At 44.5% G+C, this 19523-nt stretch overlaps 1 protein-coding gene across 1 annotated transcript in view; it reads left to right on the top strand.

Moving 5' to 3' along the window:
- efhd1 (EF-hand domain family, member D1) overlaps positions 1 to 7544 on the top strand; it is a 183628-nt gene extending 176084 nt beyond the window's left edge. Inside the window, exons 3-4 of the mRNA XM_078563656.1 lie at positions 2384 to 2518; positions 4525 to 7544. Of these exons, the coding sequence (XP_078419782.1) occupies positions 2384 to 2518; positions 4525 to 4656 (267 nt within the window). The 3' untranslated portion in view covers positions 4657 to 7544. The remainder of the gene's footprint in view (positions 1 to 2383; positions 2519 to 4524) is intronic.
- The last annotated feature ends 11979 nt before the right edge of the window (positions 7545 to 19523 follow it).

The following is a 19523-nucleotide window of genomic DNA, read 5'->3' as shown; positions in this document are numbered from 1 at the left end:
CCCCCGCTTGCTGACCGGAAAAAGCTGCCCATTGTGCCTGCTCTTAAAGCTGACAATTGAGTGGAAACAGTGGGCTGGTGAAAAATGCATAAGCTGTATGTGTGCACATGTAGAGTTCCTGCAAATTTGTTTGCAGCTGATATTTCCACAGTAGCCACAATAAGGCTGAAAGATTCCCTGAAAACAAAGAAAGTATGAATTGGTACGCAACAGCAGCCATATTTTCTTTGGCTGATTGGCTTCAGGAGTAAAGTCTGTGCTCCCACATAGTGCTAATGAAGCAATGACCCATACCTGAAGCAAGTGATCATTGAAGCAGAGAAGCCACAGAATAAGAGCTGTGAAACTATCAATGCATTAAGGTTTGTCCCATGTGCACAAATCATTTTCTCTGAAGTCTTTCTCTAAAAGCAAAAGCTCTTCCAGATTTAAGGTACTCACTAGAATGATTAGCATGTTTTATGACTGTTAAGTCTCTTAAGTATACCATGCATTTAAAATACTCATTTGATTTTCTCCTATTACTGCTATGATATGACTGTGCTCAGGTTGAACGGGTCAGTTTAAAACATATAGTAACATGCTTTATATTTATTTTTCTATCTAGCTCTGAATTGTTTTCTTACGGAAAAACTTCCTGGAGTATTTAATTTTTATAACAGTTCCCCAAGGGAAGAATTTTCCCCCCGTTGAGGGGGAAGCGCAGGAGCCTCCAATCGGAGCCCCGAATCAGGGGTGCGCCGCCATTTTAAGTCGGTGGGCCAATTAAGGCCCACCCAGTGTGCCGACCGCCAGGAAGCGCTATGCGCTCCCTATGCGGGTGGTGGGGGGGGATTCCCTCAGCCGGTTGTGCACTCTTTCGCACATCCGTGGGAAAGGACGCACTCGTCTCCTTGAGGCTAAGTGCAGCCTCAGGGAGATCAGCTCAGAATTAAAACTTTGAAGGTAAATGTTGAAAAAATTTCCCTGACATGTTCCCTCATGTGACACTGTCCGTCACTTTAACTCAAACATTTATTAAATTTTTAAAAACCCTCATGAAACCTCATCCCGCCTGTGGATGAGGTTTCATGCTTTATCTGAAGCCCACCAGGGCTCCCGGCCTGCCCACCAAACTTGAGGTTGGACGGGCAGGTCCATTAATTAGGTTAATGACTTTTTAAATGGCCTCAATTGGCCATTGACAGGTCGACGGGCACACAGCTGATTCGGCTGTGCCCCCACCGACCTGAAAATTGAAATGATGCGGGGTGACATTGGGAGTTCTGCCTGACGTCATCCCGCGTCATTTTATACGTCAGCAAGTGGGCCCTGACCCCCGCTCGCCGACCTAAAGATCCTGCCCCAAGTGTCTATGTTGGGACTTCAGTCACTGAGTATTATTGACTCATTGAGCAATATTGACTCATGAAACAGAGAAAGCCATTAGCTCAAATGTTACTCATTTTGATTTAAATGCCAAAGGAAATGCATATTCCACTGTAAAGTTGCATGTCCGATGTAATGTTTCCTTTAAAGCTACACTGTAACCAGATGTTTGGCACAGCAGGTTTGGGTTTGGAACAACGATAGTACAGTGTTAATTACAAACTGTTTTCCCTTTTATCTCTTGACCGCCCCTCCCTACCCAAAGCAAAGCCACAATTCTAAACAATGTCTTACTCGAGGGCCATTCTCAAGGATACTGCAGTATGCTGTATCATGGAGTAATGGAGCATTGATCTACATCTTCAGATGGGGTTGGAGTTCCCCATGCTCACTGAACTTCTGAATTTATTTTTATTTGTGCTATTGTGGACATTTCCTAAGAGGAGGCCAGGCTTTTTTCTCAAAGGATGAGAAAAAGCTGTAGAACCTATTTTAACATGCCCCTTGTTCTTACTGTGTGGACACTGAGAAAAATTTGTTTCCTAATGGCTTTCGCAAAGGTCTCCTTTGCTGAGGATAGGAGACCAGTACTAGATTCCGGTGTGGTCAACAGGCCACAAATGGAGCCCAGCAGTTTGCAGAGGGGAACAGTGAAGGGAGGCAGGCCACAAATTGCCCTTTGCTCTCATTCAACACCATCGCTGTAGCGGCTGTTTCATGTGAGAGCAGGTTTCAGATAAAATCAAAGGAATGAACTCAGAGTCACAACTTTTCACATTTTTTGTGGTGTATTTTGCTTTTTTTTTAGCTAAACTGTGGAAGATTGATGTTTCTGAGGATTGTTTCACTAAGATGGTCTTGAATTCCAACCAGCACTTGGTGCGCAGTACATAATTGCCTATATCCTGAGCACATATAGAAATCAATACACGGAGGTCGCTGTTGGACTTGATCTCGGGGGGCAGAGTTGATGAGAGTTCACCAATTTGCTCAGAGTACCTGTACTTCTTTCTAGTTTCTTCTGATCTTCCACAAAGCGGCAGCAGGCGAATTGGAGGAAGACAGTGGGTTGATGGCTCTCGCCAGGCTTTCAGAAATTGATGTCTCCAGCGAAGGTGTTCAAGGTGCCAAGCATTTCTTTGAGGCAAAGGTAAATACCAACTGTCAGAGCAAGGCTGAAATATTTACGGAACAGAAAAGAATCTGTAAAACTGGAATATTTATAAATGGTCGGCTGAACAACCAGTTGTCAAGCAATTCGGGGTTGCCAGAGTGCCCAGCTCTCATTTAAAAGGCTGCGTTAGCTGACCATGACATTTTGCCTACTGCTGAACTGCACTAAAGACACCGGGAGGTGTAACTAGACAGCACTCATCCAGCACACTACTTGGAATGTCTAATTTGATCCAGTCAGTGGCAGTCAAGGTGTAGACTGGCAGAGCTTCATCGACGCACTTTGCTGAATTCAGACTACGTGTGGCACTATAGGGTATGTCCATATGAGAGATGATCACTTTATTTGTGTCCATTTCTCAGTGGTATAGTTCGGAGATGTTTCAAGCATGTGAATGTTTTGTTTTGATTTTAATACATACCAGGCACTCGGGAGATGGGGGAGAATGGAACTATTTTAAACTTGCTACCCATTGGAACAATTTATCTGAAGTCTTGCTTTAACGGTAGTGAAAATGCTGCTACCATAGGAAGAAAGGGGAGTGGGTTGCAACTAAATATAGTCAGAGTCAATCGGTGCCACTGTGACCCAGTTGGCACCACTCTCACCCTTGAGTCAGAAAGTTGTGGATTCAAGCCCCACTCTAGAGAATGGAGCAAAAAATCTAGGCTGACACTTCAAACCAGTTTTGATGGAGAGCTACACTGTCACAGGTGCCAACCTTTGGTTGAAATGTTAAACCAACATCCCATCTCCTCTCTTGAGTAACTGTAAAAGATCCCCTGACACCATTTTGAAGAAGTGCACAGGAATTCTCCCTGGTGTCCTGGCCAAAATTTATCCCTCAATCAACATCACTAAAAATCAAATTATCTGGTGATTATCACGTTGCTTTTTGTAGAAGCTTTCTGGTACAAAGTTGGCTGCCACATTAATCCTTCGCAATAGTGACTGCACTTAAAACTAAAATTGGCTGTGAAGCACTTTGGGGCATCCTGAGGTCATGAAAGGCGCCACATAAAAACATTATTTTTGTAGCTGATCATAAAGTAAGAATTTAAAAATGAGCTAGTTAGCATCAAGGACCCTGTCCCAAGGAAGTCAGTCATAATGTGCTACTTTGAAGTATGTACCTTCTTGTGTATAATCAGTTAAATGGTAATGAACTATATGATGGTGGTGCCAACTTCTGATTTCAACAAAGTTGTTCCTTGTCTTCATTGATCATAATGCTTCATCATATTTTATCGGTCAGTTTCTTACACACAAGATGCATGCTTCAGTTAGGCTTTTCTATTCGTTCAAGGGATGTGGGCATCCACATGCAAGGCCAGTATTTATTGCCCTTGAGAATATTTTATAACCACATTCAATACCAGTTCAGCTTGTGATGCTAGTTTATCAGTTTACCTACTGTTGGCAGCTCTGCAAGTCCTTTTTAGTTCAGTTCCATTATGGTTAATTTATATGTGGCTAGCCAAAATCTTATTAATTTAAAACTTTAAAACATTATCATGGTTGAATGCTCCAAACTTGAAGACGGCTAAAGGAGAAGAGGCTGTAGTTTGAGGAATTGGGTCACATGATTTATAATTCCTGGTGCATTTTCTTCCCTCTCCCTATTTATACTCTTAAAATGAACAGCTCAGGGCTGTGCTTTTGTAGAATTTAATGCCTTTTAGAAATGCTGCACAAATTTGTACACTATTTGAAGTATTTTTTAATTATCTTTTGTAGTCATATATATAATTCCTCCCATTCATCTGGACTGTAAGTTACAATCTCTGGTAATAGGTGAATTGTAAAGCAGACATTGACAGACCATGTGGAAGTGACTGACTTGAGCAATGGTGGCAGTGAAGCCAGTCGGTGCCTCTCTGACAGTTGGGGAATAAGACAAAGCTTTAGGGAAATGAGGGGAGATTTAATTCTTTTAAGTCACAACATCCTATTGCTTAAAGTTAACTTGCCTTTGTTTCTAGGTTCAGGCTCTGACAACTGGCAGCAAATTTGAAGCTGAAATCAAAGCCGAGAAGGAACAGCGCAAGCGTATGGAAGAGGACAGGAAGCAGCGAAGAGCAGCCTTTAAAGAACTGAAGGCAGCGTTTATGTAGAAGCTCCTGTGTCCTGTACTGCACAACTACTTGTACAGATTTGTAAACCGTAGAACTAAATTCTAACAGTTGGACAACTAAAACTTGCACTAAGTGACTGCTTCTTGGGTGGCATTTTATTTTAATTTAGCCTAAAGTTCTAGACTTATAACTTTTTAGTTGTCTAACTGATTTGACTCTATACACAAAGCCTCTAAATTGCAATCATGCTAATTGGTATGACAAAACTAATCGCTCTGGTTTAGAGGACTGTAGTCTGCTTATCAATTAAGAGGATGTTCCTAATCACCTTCTATCTCCCTATTTATACTGTTAAAATTAACAGCTCAGGGCTGTGCTTTTGTAGAGTTTAAAGCCTCTTAGAAATGCTGCACTAAATTGTACACCACTTGAAGTATTTTTGAATTTATCTTTTGTAGCCTTATTTTTATATATATATATAATCTGCAGTTCATTTGAGAACAAGTTTAGACCATAGATGCAGAAGTTAACTTTTTTCAATGGTATCCGTGAAAACTGCTTTTTGTGTTTTAAACAAGTATTTAATCCAAAGACCAATAATGATGTTAACAATTTAATCTGCAAAACTATAAAAGAACAGATGCTTAAAATGTTGTGGGTAATAATTCCAAAATGTTAATATTGTATCAATATTGAATTAAGTCCACTTAAACATCTTAACTGAGTTTTGATAATATTTGGAAATGAGTAATGTGTAGGTTACAAGTTGCAATTTTTTTCTAAACAAATGTTGAATATCAACTGTACAAACAATGGAAGCGTTGTGAAATAGCAGGGCCTGTGTATGAACCTTCGATGGCACAGAACAATAAGGTGTAAAGCCTTGTTCATGATTGCCCATCCTTGTGATTTTCAAGCTACTGAGTGGTCTAGGAGAGGCTGTGGGCTGAATTTTACCTGCCCCTAGTGGGCATGTTTCCCACGGGGGGGCACATAAAATGAGGTGGGCGCCCATTCGACCATCTTCCTGCCCACCCCTTAGCTCTCTCCCATAATACAAGGGGGCGGGCGAGCCCCAAAATCAGCAACCGGCCCGCCATATTTAAGTGAACAATTAAGGCTCGATTAGGCTTGTTATCAAACCAACTGACTGTGATAATATGTTGCCCATGGCTAGAAGCTGGTTAGAATAACCTGGAAACTGGTTATTTTTCTGGCCGCTTTCTTGGACAGTGGGAAGTGTTGTGTCGCCTGGCAAATATACAGAAATTAAAAGGATGGGAATATTGAACACTGTGGTAGGACTCAGGACAAAAGTACTCATATCCCATGTTTTTAACAATATTTACTCATCTGATAAATGACATGTTGGTCAGTGTTTTGAATGTCCAGTTAGAAATTGATTGAACATAAACCTTCAAATCTTTTTGCCTTTTTATATTTTAAAAAATGACATCTACCATCTTATTTGCCTGAGTTTCTCCTCACAAATGCTTGGTTGAATTTTTTGTACAGGAAACATTTGGAGCAGAAAATATTATTCTATGGTGCAATCACTTTTGACCATTTAGCCATCTAATAGAAGACCATTCAATATACCAGCTATTTTGTGTTAAATGTAATGTCGGTCTAGAATTACGTGAGCATTTTTCTTTTCTAATCGAGGATTGACTTGCAGATGCCTCATAAAACTTCACAATGTATAATCCAAAAGGAAAACCAATTTAAGTGCATTCCTAAATCCAGTGTTAGCATATTTGGAATAAGAATGAGTTTGTCTATGGACCAAATCAGTCTGCTTAACTTCTGACCTTGTTACCGTTATATTTTCTGCATATGTGTTATGCTGAAAGGATGTTTAGACTTGTTGTAATCTGTTTAGGCCTTTTGTGGCCTCTATAACCATGGAGTCCACAAATGGTGAACCAAAAGAAATAGAAACCCTTTTTGGTTAACACGTTCAAACAAAAGGTTTTTCTTCAAACTTGGGTCACCTACTTATTCTGGGGGTTGGGATGGGGAAGAAATGGAAAGGGAAGCACTGATTTTGTTTTACTAGGGTAAATGATGCACCAATTTTAAACACTACACTGAGGTTTCTATTAGATAGCAAGCACAATGATCACAGGGACCCTGCTCTAGCACTGAGATAAAATGAATAAGGTGGGAACATAGGTTTACATTTGTGGAGAAGGTAAAGGTGACTTCAAGAATTTAAGAACAGTTAATTCCAAAATATTAGAATTCTATAGATGAAGAAAAATATGCAACCCCCAAATATTTAACTGTAATTTGCCTAATATTTATAAGCAAGCTTTTTTTTAAATGGACTGACTTGATGGTTTATATTTTAACGGATGATTGCTTCCCAGTTCTGCTGCAATACCACTTCCTCTGTGAATCATAATTTTAAGGTTTTTCCCCTTGAATGAAACCTGAGTTTTTGCACTTTTGTGTGCCTACATTGTTACAGCAATGTGAAGCCGCTAGTCAATCTCACATGATCTCACCCTAATGAGCTGTATTGTTTCAGAAGTTGCCATTTGGAGTTGCTGTAACATTTCCACAAGGCATAGGAAGATGGGGGAAAAGATTATAGATGGTCCAGGTACTCTTGTCACCTGGTGGCCAGCCGAAAGTAAATGGGACAAGAGCAGAACAGGATAAGGTCTGTTTTATCTGGACGAAATGGGGAAAAAGTTGTATATTTAAAAGCAGAGTCTAGAAATAGAAATTTTAATTGTGCCACTTTAAAGCATTGCTATTAAATATGCTGGAAATTTCAGTGCTGTAATTATTTGGGGGAGGAGCCATCCTTTAAAAAATCTGAGTTTCTAAGTTTTTTTAAATGTGTTATAATATACTTGCTGTGTGTTTATGCTATTTAAAATCATATTTTTGGAGTAATAAAATAAATACTAATGGTCTTCCATTGTGAATGTGAACTTTTCTTTGTGCACTTCCACACATTAACTTTATGAATTCAGCAGACACTAACTGCCCATTCCAATTCACACATCGCAAATTCAAACAATGCTATATCTGTATTTGAGCCTGTAATATAGGTGACTCCAGTTCTGGAGCACATACAATATAGCTCTTAAAATCAGAAATGTAATTACAGAAAATATGGATAAGCCAAGCATGCTTCTCTACACAATAAAGCACCTCAATGTTAACCTTACAGTATGCTGTAATGTATGCAGTAATTTTTTTCTTTTTCTTATATCTTTGACCTAGACTGGGCTAAATTCAATATGGGTGCAGGGATCACAATGCATGATATTTCCAATGCAGGCAGCATGCCAACTTCTTGCTACTTGATAATTAACATAGGAAATAGGAGCAAGAGTCAACCATTCAGCCCCTCAATCCTGCTCTCCCATTCAATTAGACCATGGCTGACCTTCTCCCTCAATACCATTTTCCCACTCTATCACCATATTATTTGATATCTTTAATATCTAGAAATCTAATAATCTCTGTCTTGAATATACTTAATGACTGAGCCTCCACAGCCCTCTGGGGTAGAGAATTCCAAAGATTCAACACCCTCTGAGCGAAGAAATTCCTTCTCATCTCAGTCCTAAATGGTCTACCCTTGTTCTGAGACTGTGTACCCCTAGTTCTAGATCTCGCAGCCAGGGAAAACATCCTTTATCTACCTAAGAGTTTTATAAGTTTCAGTGAGCTCCCTCTCATTCTTCTAAACACTAGAGAATACAGGCCCAGCATCCTCAATTTTTCCTCATAGGATAATCCTGCCCTCCTATGGATTAGCCTGGTGAACCTATGTTGCACTCCCTTTATGGCAAGTATATATTTCCTTAGGTAAAGAGACCAACACTGTACACAATACTCCAGAATTTTGATGTCGGCGTGCGGGGGCGGGCCCAACATGCTGACACGTAAAATGACGCGCAGTGATGTCAGGCGTGTGTCCCGATGTCAGTGTGCGTCATTTAGATACTACGTTCGATGGGCACACACCGGAGGCGGTTGTGCTCCTGCCGAACTATCAACGGCCTGTTAAGGCCATTAAACAATCAACTAAAGCATTTATCAATGCTGCCCATCCAACCTTAAGGTTGGCGGGCAGGCAAAGAGCCCGAGCGGCCTTCGCGTTTTTCAGGGAACCTCATCCACGGGCGTGATGAAGTTTCCTGAAGGTTTTATTAGATAAATAAATAAATTCTGATGAATTGACAAACATGTCCCAGCTCATGTGACACTGTCACATGAGGAGACATGTAAATAATTTGAATCTGTCTTTATTTAAAAATTTCAATCTGCCTCAGGAAGAGCACAGGCCCTGACTCTCCTCTCCCCGCCCGCACAGGTAGCACTGACCGCTATTGGCTGTGCGTCACGCTGGGCGGGCTTTAATTGGCCCACCCACGTAAAATGGCGCTGCGCAGCTGATCGTGGGTGGTGATCAGCTCCTCATCCGCTCCCGACCCGCCTGCCCAACAGGCAGAAAATTCTCCCCCAGGTGCAGTCTCACCAAGGCTCTATAGAATTGCGGCAAGACTTCTTTACTCCTGTACTTAAATCCTCTTGCAGTAAAGGCCAATATACTATTGCCTTCCTAAATACTTGCTGCACCTACATATTAGCTTTCAGTGACTCATGAACAAGGACACCCAGGTCCCTTCGGACATCAATACTTCCCAATCTCCCACCATTTAATAAACACTCTGCATTTCTGCTTTTCCAATCAAAGTGGATAACTTTACATTTTTTCCACATTATATTCCATCTGCCATGTTCTTTCTCACTCACTTAACTTGTCTAAATCCCATTGAAGCCTCTTTGCATCCTCCTCACAACTCTCATTCCCACCAAGTTTTGTGTCATCAGCAAACTTGGAAATATTGCATTTGGTCTCCACATCCAAATCATTGATATAAATTGTGAATAGCTGGGGTGGGACCCAAGCACTGATCCTTGCGGTACCTCACTAGTCACCTGTCAACCGGAGAATGACACGTTTATTCCCATTCTCTGTTTACTGTCTGTTAGTCAATTTCAATCCATACCAGTATACATTCCCTCCAATCCCATGTGCTCTAATTTTGTTTACTCACCTCTTGTGTGGGACTTTATCGAAAGCCTTCTGAAAATCTAGATACGCCATGTCCACTGCTATTCTGCTAGTTACATCCTCAAAAAACTCTTAACAGGTTTGTCAAACATGATTTCCTGTTCATAAATCCATGTTGACCATGCCCAATCCTACCATTATTTTCTAAGTGTACAGTTTTCCCTCCTATTGATGTCAGGCTAACAGGTCTGCAGTTCCTCATTTTCTCTCTCCTTTGTTAAATATTATAAAGTTCCGCCGTTCGCGAGGGTTACGCTCCTGTGAATTCTCGCAAAGGACAAAATCGTGAATGGCGAACATACTTTATAATGGGAGTGAATTAAATAGGTTCCAGCCATCCCAAAATTTTACCTTTTTAGAGGAACGGGGTAATAAATTTGTCACTCGGAGGCAATAAAATCTATGTTGCTGACTGTGTAGTACAGTAAAGTTTGTTACACATTGTAAGTTACTGTACAGTACTGTACAGTACTTTACTTGAGAGTGGATGTAGGGGGAGTGGGTGAAATGGCTAATGTAGACGTTGATGTGGATGAAAAGAACAATATTATCGTTGACTGCTTTACCTTTTTCTTTTCAATTTTGTAAAGTTCTCGATCAGGAGCAACAGCTGTGTCAATCGCTGTACAAAAGACAATGCTTCTTGTTTTGACAATGTCTTCATGTTTGTATCATGATCTGTCACCTGTTTTTTTCAAATCTTCAGCTGATCTGTCATCATCTTGGTTGGAATGAGCTTTCTTAGGCTCTTCTTCCTGCTCCTTCTCCTGTTGATTTAATTTCATCAGCTCAACCAATTCTTCCATCGAGTTCCTCTTGGTGATATTGAAAAAACTCCTCTACTTCATCTGTGGTCAGGTCTTCAAATCCCTCCTCTCCAACTTGTTTTGCCAAGTCAACAATTCTGACCACTTCAGCATCCACATTGGGGAACCTTGTGAATATATTCACAGCCTCAGGCCAAACTTTTTTCCAGCAAGCGTTTATGGTTGAAGCTCTAACTTCATCCCATGAGTCCGTAATTATGCCTACTGCTATGAGGATGTTGAATTCCTTCCAGCAATCGTGGACTGTGGTTGAAGGGTCTGCTTCCAGAAGATGAAGAATGTGACTGAAGCTTTGTTGGGTGTAGTAAGCCTTAAATGAGGCAATGACTCCCTGGGCCATTGGTTGGATAAGTGAGGTCATAATTAGGGGTAAAAACAAAATATCTGCATCTGAATGGCTCTCTGCAAGAGACTATGGATGCCCACATGCATTATCGAGGATTAGTAGGACCTCGAAAGACAGGTTCTTTTCCCTCAGTTAAGTCCTGACCTCTGGCAGAAAGCAATTCTCAAACCAGTCTTCCAATACGCTCTGAAGAAGGGTCATATGGACTCGAAATGTTAACTCTGTCTTTCTCTCCACAGATGCTGTCAGACCTGCTGAGTTTTTCCAGCATTTTTTGTTTTTGCTTCAAATATGACTGCTGTAACCCAGGCATTGCTGTTAGCCTTCCAAAAGACTGGCAAATGAGATTTATTTTTCCCTTTGAAAGCTTGAGTGTTTTCTGACCTATAAAGCAAGACAAAGCAGCCCGCTTTGTTGACACCCCATTCACTCCCTCCACCACCAATACAGTGGTAGCAGTGTGTACCATCCACAAGATGCACCGCAGAAATGCACCAAGCCTCCTTCTAAACCCACAACCACTGCCATCTAGGACAAAGGCAGCAGACACAAGTCCCCTCCAAATCACACACCATCCTAATTTGGAAATATATCACCGTTCCTTCACTGTCACTGGGTCAAAATCCTGGAACTCCTTCCCTAACAGCACTGTGGGTGTACCTACACCACATGGACTGCAGCAGTTCATGAAGGCAGCTCACCACCACCTTCCCAAGGGCAATTAGGGATGGGCAATAAATGCTGGCCTAGCCAGCAATGCCCACATCCCATGAATTAATAAAAAAAACAGCATTGGTTTACATTTAAAACCAGCCACATTGGCACTTAGTAGAAGTGTTAGCCTGTCCGTTGCTGTTTTAAAACCAGGAACTGTTCTTATTTCTTTCAATCTGTAGGTCCTATTTGGCATTTTCTTCCAGAATAGGCCAGTTTCGTCAGTGTTAAAGACCTGCTCTGCCTGGTAGCCTCTCCTCAATGTAGTCCTGCAGCACCTTAGGAAACTCTTCTGCAGCTGCACGGTCAGCTGATGCAGCCTCCCCCACCAACTTCACATTCTGCAATCCAAAATGCTTCTTAAAGTGATCAAACCTTCCTGTATTGGCTGGGAATCCTTTAGAAGCAAAGGAGGGGCACCTTCTGCACCAGCTTCATCATCACTATTATCACCAGGAACACCAGCACTACCCTCTTTACTACTTCTTATGTACTTGTACAATTCAAGTGCTTTATTTCTAACGATTGGACAATTAACTGGGAACCTCCTTCGATGCTGGCACTTTATCCACACGTTGAGTAACTTCTCCATTTCCTCTTAAGTGTGGATCTCTCCTATTTACAGAAGTTAACCTGGCAGCACGACTACCAGAAACACTAACACTGGCCCTTATATTTTCTTCAGACTGTCTGATGTGCCTGATTGTGGATTCATTGACAAGAGTATTCCCTGGCCAACATGGAAGCACTTGCACCATTGTTCAATCTATCTAAGACTTTATGTGCAAGTGCCATCGCTTTCCTGGAAGATTTTTTGCTTGGCTCTGACACATTCATTTTTATTAAAGTGCTGCACTGTACCTGCACTGAATAATATTGGTTGGGAGTTACCATATCCTGTAAATCACAGCAAACCACGTGCAGTTAGAGACGGCACATGCGCAGTGCGCACATTCTACATGGGAAATACACCATGGAAACTTCATTTTTTATGGCTTCTAAATGCTGGCTTTTCATTATTTCAGGACCAATATATGTTCAGGTAAAAACTTTTAATGCTTAAATTGCGGATGGTGAAGATTTGGGGCCATGATGGGTGATCATGTGTAAAAACACTTTATGCTCATAAACGCGTTTGTGCAAGAAGTCATGAACGGCGGGAGTTTACAGCAGTGGGGTTACATTTGCCACCCTCCAATCTGCAGGAACCATTTTAGAATCTATATAAATTTGGAAGATAAGCGCCAGTGCATCCACTATCTCTACAGCCACCTCTTTCAACACTCTGAGAAGTAGATCATGAGGTCCAAGGGATTTATCGACTTTCAGTCCCATTAATTTTCCCAGTACTACTTTATTACTAATACTAATTTCTTTTGGTTCTTCATTTCCTCTTAGTCCCTTGGTTCTGTAGTATTTCTGGGAGGGTTTTGGTATCTGCCTCCTTGAAGACAGACAGAAAGGGCGGAATGTTCCTTACCCGCGTGCTCGTAGGTGTGAGCGGACAATGTGGCGAGAAGGCCAAAAATCGGTTTCACGACGTCGTGAAGCCAGTTTGCGATCATCTACTCAGCCCATCAATGGCACGCCGTGTTTCCTGCCCTCAGATGTTGGGAACCTCATTGTAATGTATCTGCACACCCATATAAAGGCCAGCCCTCTGGAATCATCCACCCATGCTAGATTGTCCGCCCACGTCGGCGGGAAAAAACGCTGGTGCAGAACATATCTTGACAAGTGTGACATGCAGAAGTCGAGAATTACCACCAGGGCCTTGCTGATATCGCGGACATCTGAGGAGTAGAAGATGCTGGAGTCCAACAGCAATGGGACACTGAAGGAATGTCCATAGCGTGCTGAGTGGATTCTCATGGACATGGCCCTACCGTGAAGCAGCTCTTGGAAGGTGTAAAGTCACCATTGAGGGTCTGCTCATAACAGATGATGGGCGAGGGGGTGGAGGGGAAGGTCCAGCTGTGTTTGGGAGATGAAGACGTACCTGATAGGGTGGGAAAGGAAGACCTAGGATTGACTGGGAGAGGAAGAGGTGTCAGGGTTGGGTGATTTTGGGGGTAGGGGGGGGAAGAAAGGTGTCAGGGGGGTGAGTATGGGAGGGGGGGGAACTAAGGTGCTGGTAAGATGAGGTTGGCAGGGGGAACAAAGGTATCGGAGTGTGGCATTGGGAGGAGGGGAGCTAAGGTGTCGGTGAGTGGTTGGGGGGATCTAAGGTGTTGGGGAGAGGGACAACGGGGGGAGGAAGGGGTAACGGGGGGGATGATGGCAACTGGGGAAGTAGGTGTAAGCGGGGGTGGAAGGTGTAAGGGAAGGAGTTCGGAGGGGGGAAGGAGTGCAGAGAGGGGAGAGAGTCCGGGGTGGGGGGGAAGGAGTCCAGAGGACGCAAGAGCCTGGGAGGAGGAAGGAGCGCGGAGAGTATGAAGAGTCCAGGGGCAGAAAGGAGTGCAGAGAGGGGACAGAGTCCAGGAGGAGGAAGGAGTCCGTGGGTAAGGAAGAGTGCGGAGGGGTAGGGAGTAGGGTGGAGGAAGAAATAAAAGTGAACGAAGAAGTGCAGAAAGGGGAGGGAGTAAGGGTGGAGGAAGGAGTAAGGGTTGAAGAAGAAGTAAGGCTAGAAGAAGGAGTAAGGGTGTCTGAAGGAGTCAGGAAGGGGGAAGGAGTAAGGCTGAAGGAAGAAGTAAGAGTGGAGAAAGGAGTTAGGAAGGGGGTAGGAGTAAGGATGGCGGAAGAAGTAAGGGTATTTGAAGGGGTCAGGAAGGTGGAAGGACTAATGGGGGAGAACCCGGGTGGGGGGGTGGGATGTTCGGGGAGAGGGTTTGCGGGAAGGACTAAATGGGGGCAGTCTCAGGGGGAAGGTGTTCCAAGGGGGGGAGGGGTTCCAAGGGCGGGAAGGAGTTCTGGGGGCATAGGAGTTCCTGGGGGAAGGTGTTCTCGGCGGGGGGGGGATGAAGTTCAGGGGGAAGGAATCTGGAGAGGAGGATGTCTAGAACGTGCGCGAGGGAGGGCTCTAATGAGTCCATAACTGCCTCCTGGGGAGAGAACTGAGGTTGGGTGTGGTACGAGGGAATAGTGAGAATGACTGAGGGCAGAGTGAGGTGCTGGGGTGGGAGGGTGAGGGTTTGACATATCAGTCAAAGGGATGGCAAACATGATTGGTGGGGACTCAGAGGCAGACACGGATCCTGGGGGTGGGAAGGAGGAGGTTAATGGGGGTGGGATTTTCGGGAAGGAAAGGAACGTGCACATTCAACTGGACATCCCCAAAGGAAAAGGGTTGTAGCTGGTCGGCCACGGAGGGGAGGTGGAAGGTGATGCCAGGGGTCAACTGTGATGGGGAAGGAAAATGGGTAACTGGAGGAGGGGAAAGGACGGGGGAGTGAAAGAAAAACTGTATCACCACCATGTTGGCTAAATCAAAAGTGAAACAAGAGTCGTAGTGAGAAAAATCAGGTGCTGGATGGGAGTGTAATCACTGGGTGGGTGGAGATGCAGCTCAGCTCAGATGGACAACTGAATGTGAACCCCAGCAGGCGGCATTGAAAATGCTCAGGACAGTGAGATGAGCGTAACGGGGAGGATCTATGTGTGGGAGAGTGCTTGCACGGGGCTCTGAAAGGCCCTGCCTCACACACAAACTTCTCCCTCCAGAATCATGGGACAGCTGCATGCAGCTGAATTGCTTATGAGGGAGTGGGGAGGGGATGCAATGGGAGGACTCGCGAAGCCTGTCAATGAAGCTGAAAGACATTACACATTATTCAGTGAAAACGAATATATTTCCAGATTGTCCAGTGACAAAATATGTTCACCCATGCAACCAGCTATGATCAGAATTTCTCAACTTTTGAATGCCTTAGACTTCTAGTTGCTGCCCTGACATCTGCAGCAGGGATGGAGACAGCCTGTGCAATGGTTGGCTATTTTGTCTCTAATGCCTTTAGCGTGGATTGTCTGGAGACCTGAGGCCTTGGGTTTGCTTGTTTTGGCTGTCCTCCTGAGGGCCAGCTGCTTCCCCCAGCTGGACCAGGACAGAGGATGAGGTTGAGGGGGTCACAGGCAAAGGGGACTCGGTGGGAGAGGACAGCCTCTGAGATTCCTGAGTGGATGACCCAGGGGTGTCCAGCTGCCGCTCCTCTCCCCTTCGGGTGCCCAGGGGCCCTGGTCTGGCTCCTTGAGGGGAAGTAGCACCTGGAGGGACATTGAGGTGCCCCGTTTCCCTCTTGCGTCACCACTGCAGCAACTCAGCCATGGCTCCTGTGATGGAATGGAGGTCTGTACACATCTCCACGTTCTGCTGGACCAGGGTGTCCATCTTCCTCATGGAGACCTCCAAACACGCACATGTGGGCACCATTTCATCAGAGAGCAGGCGGACACACCCCTCTGACTCACGTGCCACTCTGTTGAGGGCTTCCAACAGCTCTGCGTGATGTTCCCACGCCTTCTGCTGACTCTCCAGGATTAGTTTGAAGGCAAAATCCAGAGGGTCGTCATCTGACCCAGACCATACACATCCACAGGGATCTCACACCTGAAGGGACAACACCACTAACTCTCACACATACCATCACATCTCCATCAGGCTCATATCTTCTGGAGCTCACGTCCTCATCCATCCATGGCTCCGCTCACCACACAAACATTCCGCACAGTGCCATGCATCCTGCTCACACTCTCTCCATCTGTTTTCATGCGGGGGAAGCTGGCTCACAACAGCAGGGAGAGGTCAGAGAGATTTACAAGGATGTTGCCAGGGATTGAAAATTGCAGCTATGAGGAGAGATTGGACAGGCTGGTTGTTTTCCTCAGAACAGGGTAGGCCAAGGGGTGACCTAATTGAGGTGTACAAAATTATGAGGGGCCTAGATAGGATAGACAGTGAAGATTTGTTTCCCCATGCCTGATCCCCAGCAGTCCTCCAAGTGCCAGGGACCTCAGCCGAACCTGCCTCCTCCTACTGTGTCTGTGACCACCAGATTGTGAATCTAACCCTGCTCTACATCTAGGTCCCACCAGGTGTGTGTCTTTGCGCTGGTGGAGGGTAAGCGCTGTGGAGGGTCTTCCAGGACGCTTAGATCTAGCTCTTCAATGGAGGAGGTGTCCTTTTGGCTGGAGATGAGGACGTGGATAGCACACTCCTCAAAGCGAGTGAGGGGGCCTAATGTAGGCCACTCCAACCCATAGAAACATAGGTCAGAATTTCACGTTCTGTGGGCAGGCGTGTGCCCAACCCATCTGGCCATGAAATACCCAAGATGATGTCGGGCGAGTGTCCCAACGTTATCAATCGTTAGCGATATCTCGTTCAGTGGGTGCACCAGGCAGTCGAGAGCGTGCCCGCCGACAATTAAGCCCATTAAGGAGGCAATTGAAAGTGATTTTTCATGGTTGGCGGACGGGCCAATCAGCCGGGCGGCCTTTACATTTTTGCTCAAACCTCGATCCAGGGCAGGATGAAATCTCTGTGAGGAAATAAAATAGAGAGAGATATCTGGGGACTGTTTTTTTTATGAGATATGCTTTCAGGTGCTTGATTGTGCTGCATGGACATATTTTGCAGTATTTTTGTTGTTTTGTTTAGTCTGTGGAGGTCTGCAGCTCCCTGGGGCAGCTGTCTGCCTTCAGGGAGCTCACTGGAAACGCTCACCAGCACCCGCGGTGACCTCGGCGCCCGCCCTCTTCCCACCCCCACCGGCAGTGCCGAGCCACTCTCAGCGCGTGTTTCACGCTGGCTGTTAATTGGCCAGTCAGCGTGAAATTGCAGTTGGGGGCCGATTGCATATGCCCGATGAGCGAAAAATTCAGGCCATAGAAAAGTTATGGTGCAGAATGAGGCCATTCAGCCCATCATGTCTGCGCCAACCAAAAAGAGAAAACAGAAACTAGCCGCTCATTTTAATCCCACTTTCCAGCACCTGGTCTGTAGCCTTGCAGGTTACAGCACTTCAGATGCAGATCCAAGTATCTTTTAAATGAGTTGAGCATTTCAGCCTCAACTACCAACTTAGACAGTGAAGTCCAGACACCCACAACCCTCTGGGTGAAAAAGCTTTCCTCATGTCCCCTCTAATTCTTCCACCAATCACCTTAAATCTATGTCCCCTGGTAATTGACCCCTCTGCTAGGGGAAACAAATCTTTACTGTCTACCCTATCTAGGCCCCTCATAATTTTGTACACCTCAATTAGGTCACCCCTTAGCCTACCCTGTTCTGAGGGAAACAACCAGCCTATCCAATCTCTCTTCACAGCTGCAATTTTCAAGCTTTGGCAACATCCTTGTAAATCTCTCTGACCTCTCCCTGCTGTTGTGAGCAGTCTTCTCCTGCATGAAAACAGATGGAGAGAGTGTGAGCAGGATGCATGGCACTGTGTGTAATGTTTGTGTGATGAGCAGAGACATGGACGGGTTGAGGACGTGAGCTCCAGAAGATATGAGCCTGATGGAGATGTGAGGGTGTGTGTGAGAGTTAGCGGTGTTGTCCCTTGAGGTGTGAGATCCCTGTGGATGCGTGATGGGCCTGTGAGTGTGTGAGTTGAGAGTGATGAGAAAAGTGACTTACCCTGGTAGAACGGATGAGACCATTCATCCTGTAGTGGCACTGGGTGGTTGTCCTCTTTTGCAGGGCATTGGCGCTGACCACCGCTGCCACCGCCTGCCATGCTGGATTGGTGATGCTGCTGCCTGCCCTGCCAACAGCACGGGGGTAGAGGACATCACGGTGGACCTGCACTGTGTCCAAAAGGCACTCAAGGGATGCGTCATTAAACCGGGAGGCTGCAGTCTTTTTGCCTTTCGGGGCCATGTCTTCTTTGCATGCAGCCGTGGGCTGGAAGCACTGACAGATATGCGCATGGCTGCACTTTAAATGTGGCGCCTGGCATGATGAGACTGTGAGGTGATGACGTGGTGGGTGAATGAGGGTCGGCCTGCCATTGAAACGGCGTGTTTCCTGTGAATGCATAATTAATGGGGCGGGATTAGGATGATACAGCATGAGAAGCCGCCATTGTGGCTGACAGATGAAACATTGTTTCTCCCGCCCGCTACCACACTTAGTGCAAATCTGGAATGATTCTGCCCAAAGTATTTGTTTAGTTTTTCTGTCATTTCCTTATTCCCCATTATAAATTCTCCTGTCTCTGCCTTTAATGGGCCGACATTTGTCTTTGCTAATTCTTGCCTTTTTACATATCTATATATGCTTTTACACTCCATTTTTATGTTTCTCACCAGTTTGCTTTCATATTCTAATTCCCTTTCTTTATCCGTTTCTTGGTCCTTTGCTGAATTCTAAAAAAGCTTCCAATCCTCAGGCTTACCATTTTTTTTTGGCAACTTTATAAGACTCTTCTGTTGATCTTTAACTTCCCTCGTTAGTCATGGTTGGATCACTTTACCCATTGGGTTTTTGTGCTGTTACGACCACGTGAGCAGGGGGTGAAAAGACTTCCCTACTCTCCAATTCCATGTTTGACCATAACAGGGTCTTTTTGAGAATTTAGAGAGGGTGTGCTTTACTGATTCTGTAACAGTCCCACTATTTATGCTTTGAGGTTGTAAAGAATTATTTAAACAGGTATTATTAGGTTAAACAAAGAACAAGAATAGTTCATGAAAGATAAAGCAAAGGTGTATATAGTTAACTGTTTCTTGACTGGTCTTGGTGCGGTGATTCAACATTGCAGCCATTTTGTTCAGCTGTGCTCCTGGTTGTAGTCTTTTGGAGCAGATTTCCACATTTTTAAAAAAGATCTTGGTTCACCGTCAACTTTCTTCTCAGGATGGTCACTTTGCAAACTGGGCACAGCACTTCCAAGAGAGAGAGAGAGAGAGAGCCAAAGAGTGTATAAAGTTTCAATCAGCCTGTGATCAGTATAGCATTGTATTTTTTATCCAATCC

The sequence above is a fragment of the Cetorhinus maximus genome, chromosome 19 (assembly GCF_964194155.1).
Source record: "Cetorhinus maximus chromosome 19, sCetMax3.hap1.1, whole genome shotgun sequence".
Classification (NCBI taxonomy): Eukaryota; Metazoa; Chordata; class Chondrichthyes; order Lamniformes; family Cetorhinidae; genus Cetorhinus; species Cetorhinus maximus.
The sequence above is the reverse complement of the archived record's forward strand: the minus strand, read 5'-3'. Positions and strand labels throughout refer to the sequence as shown.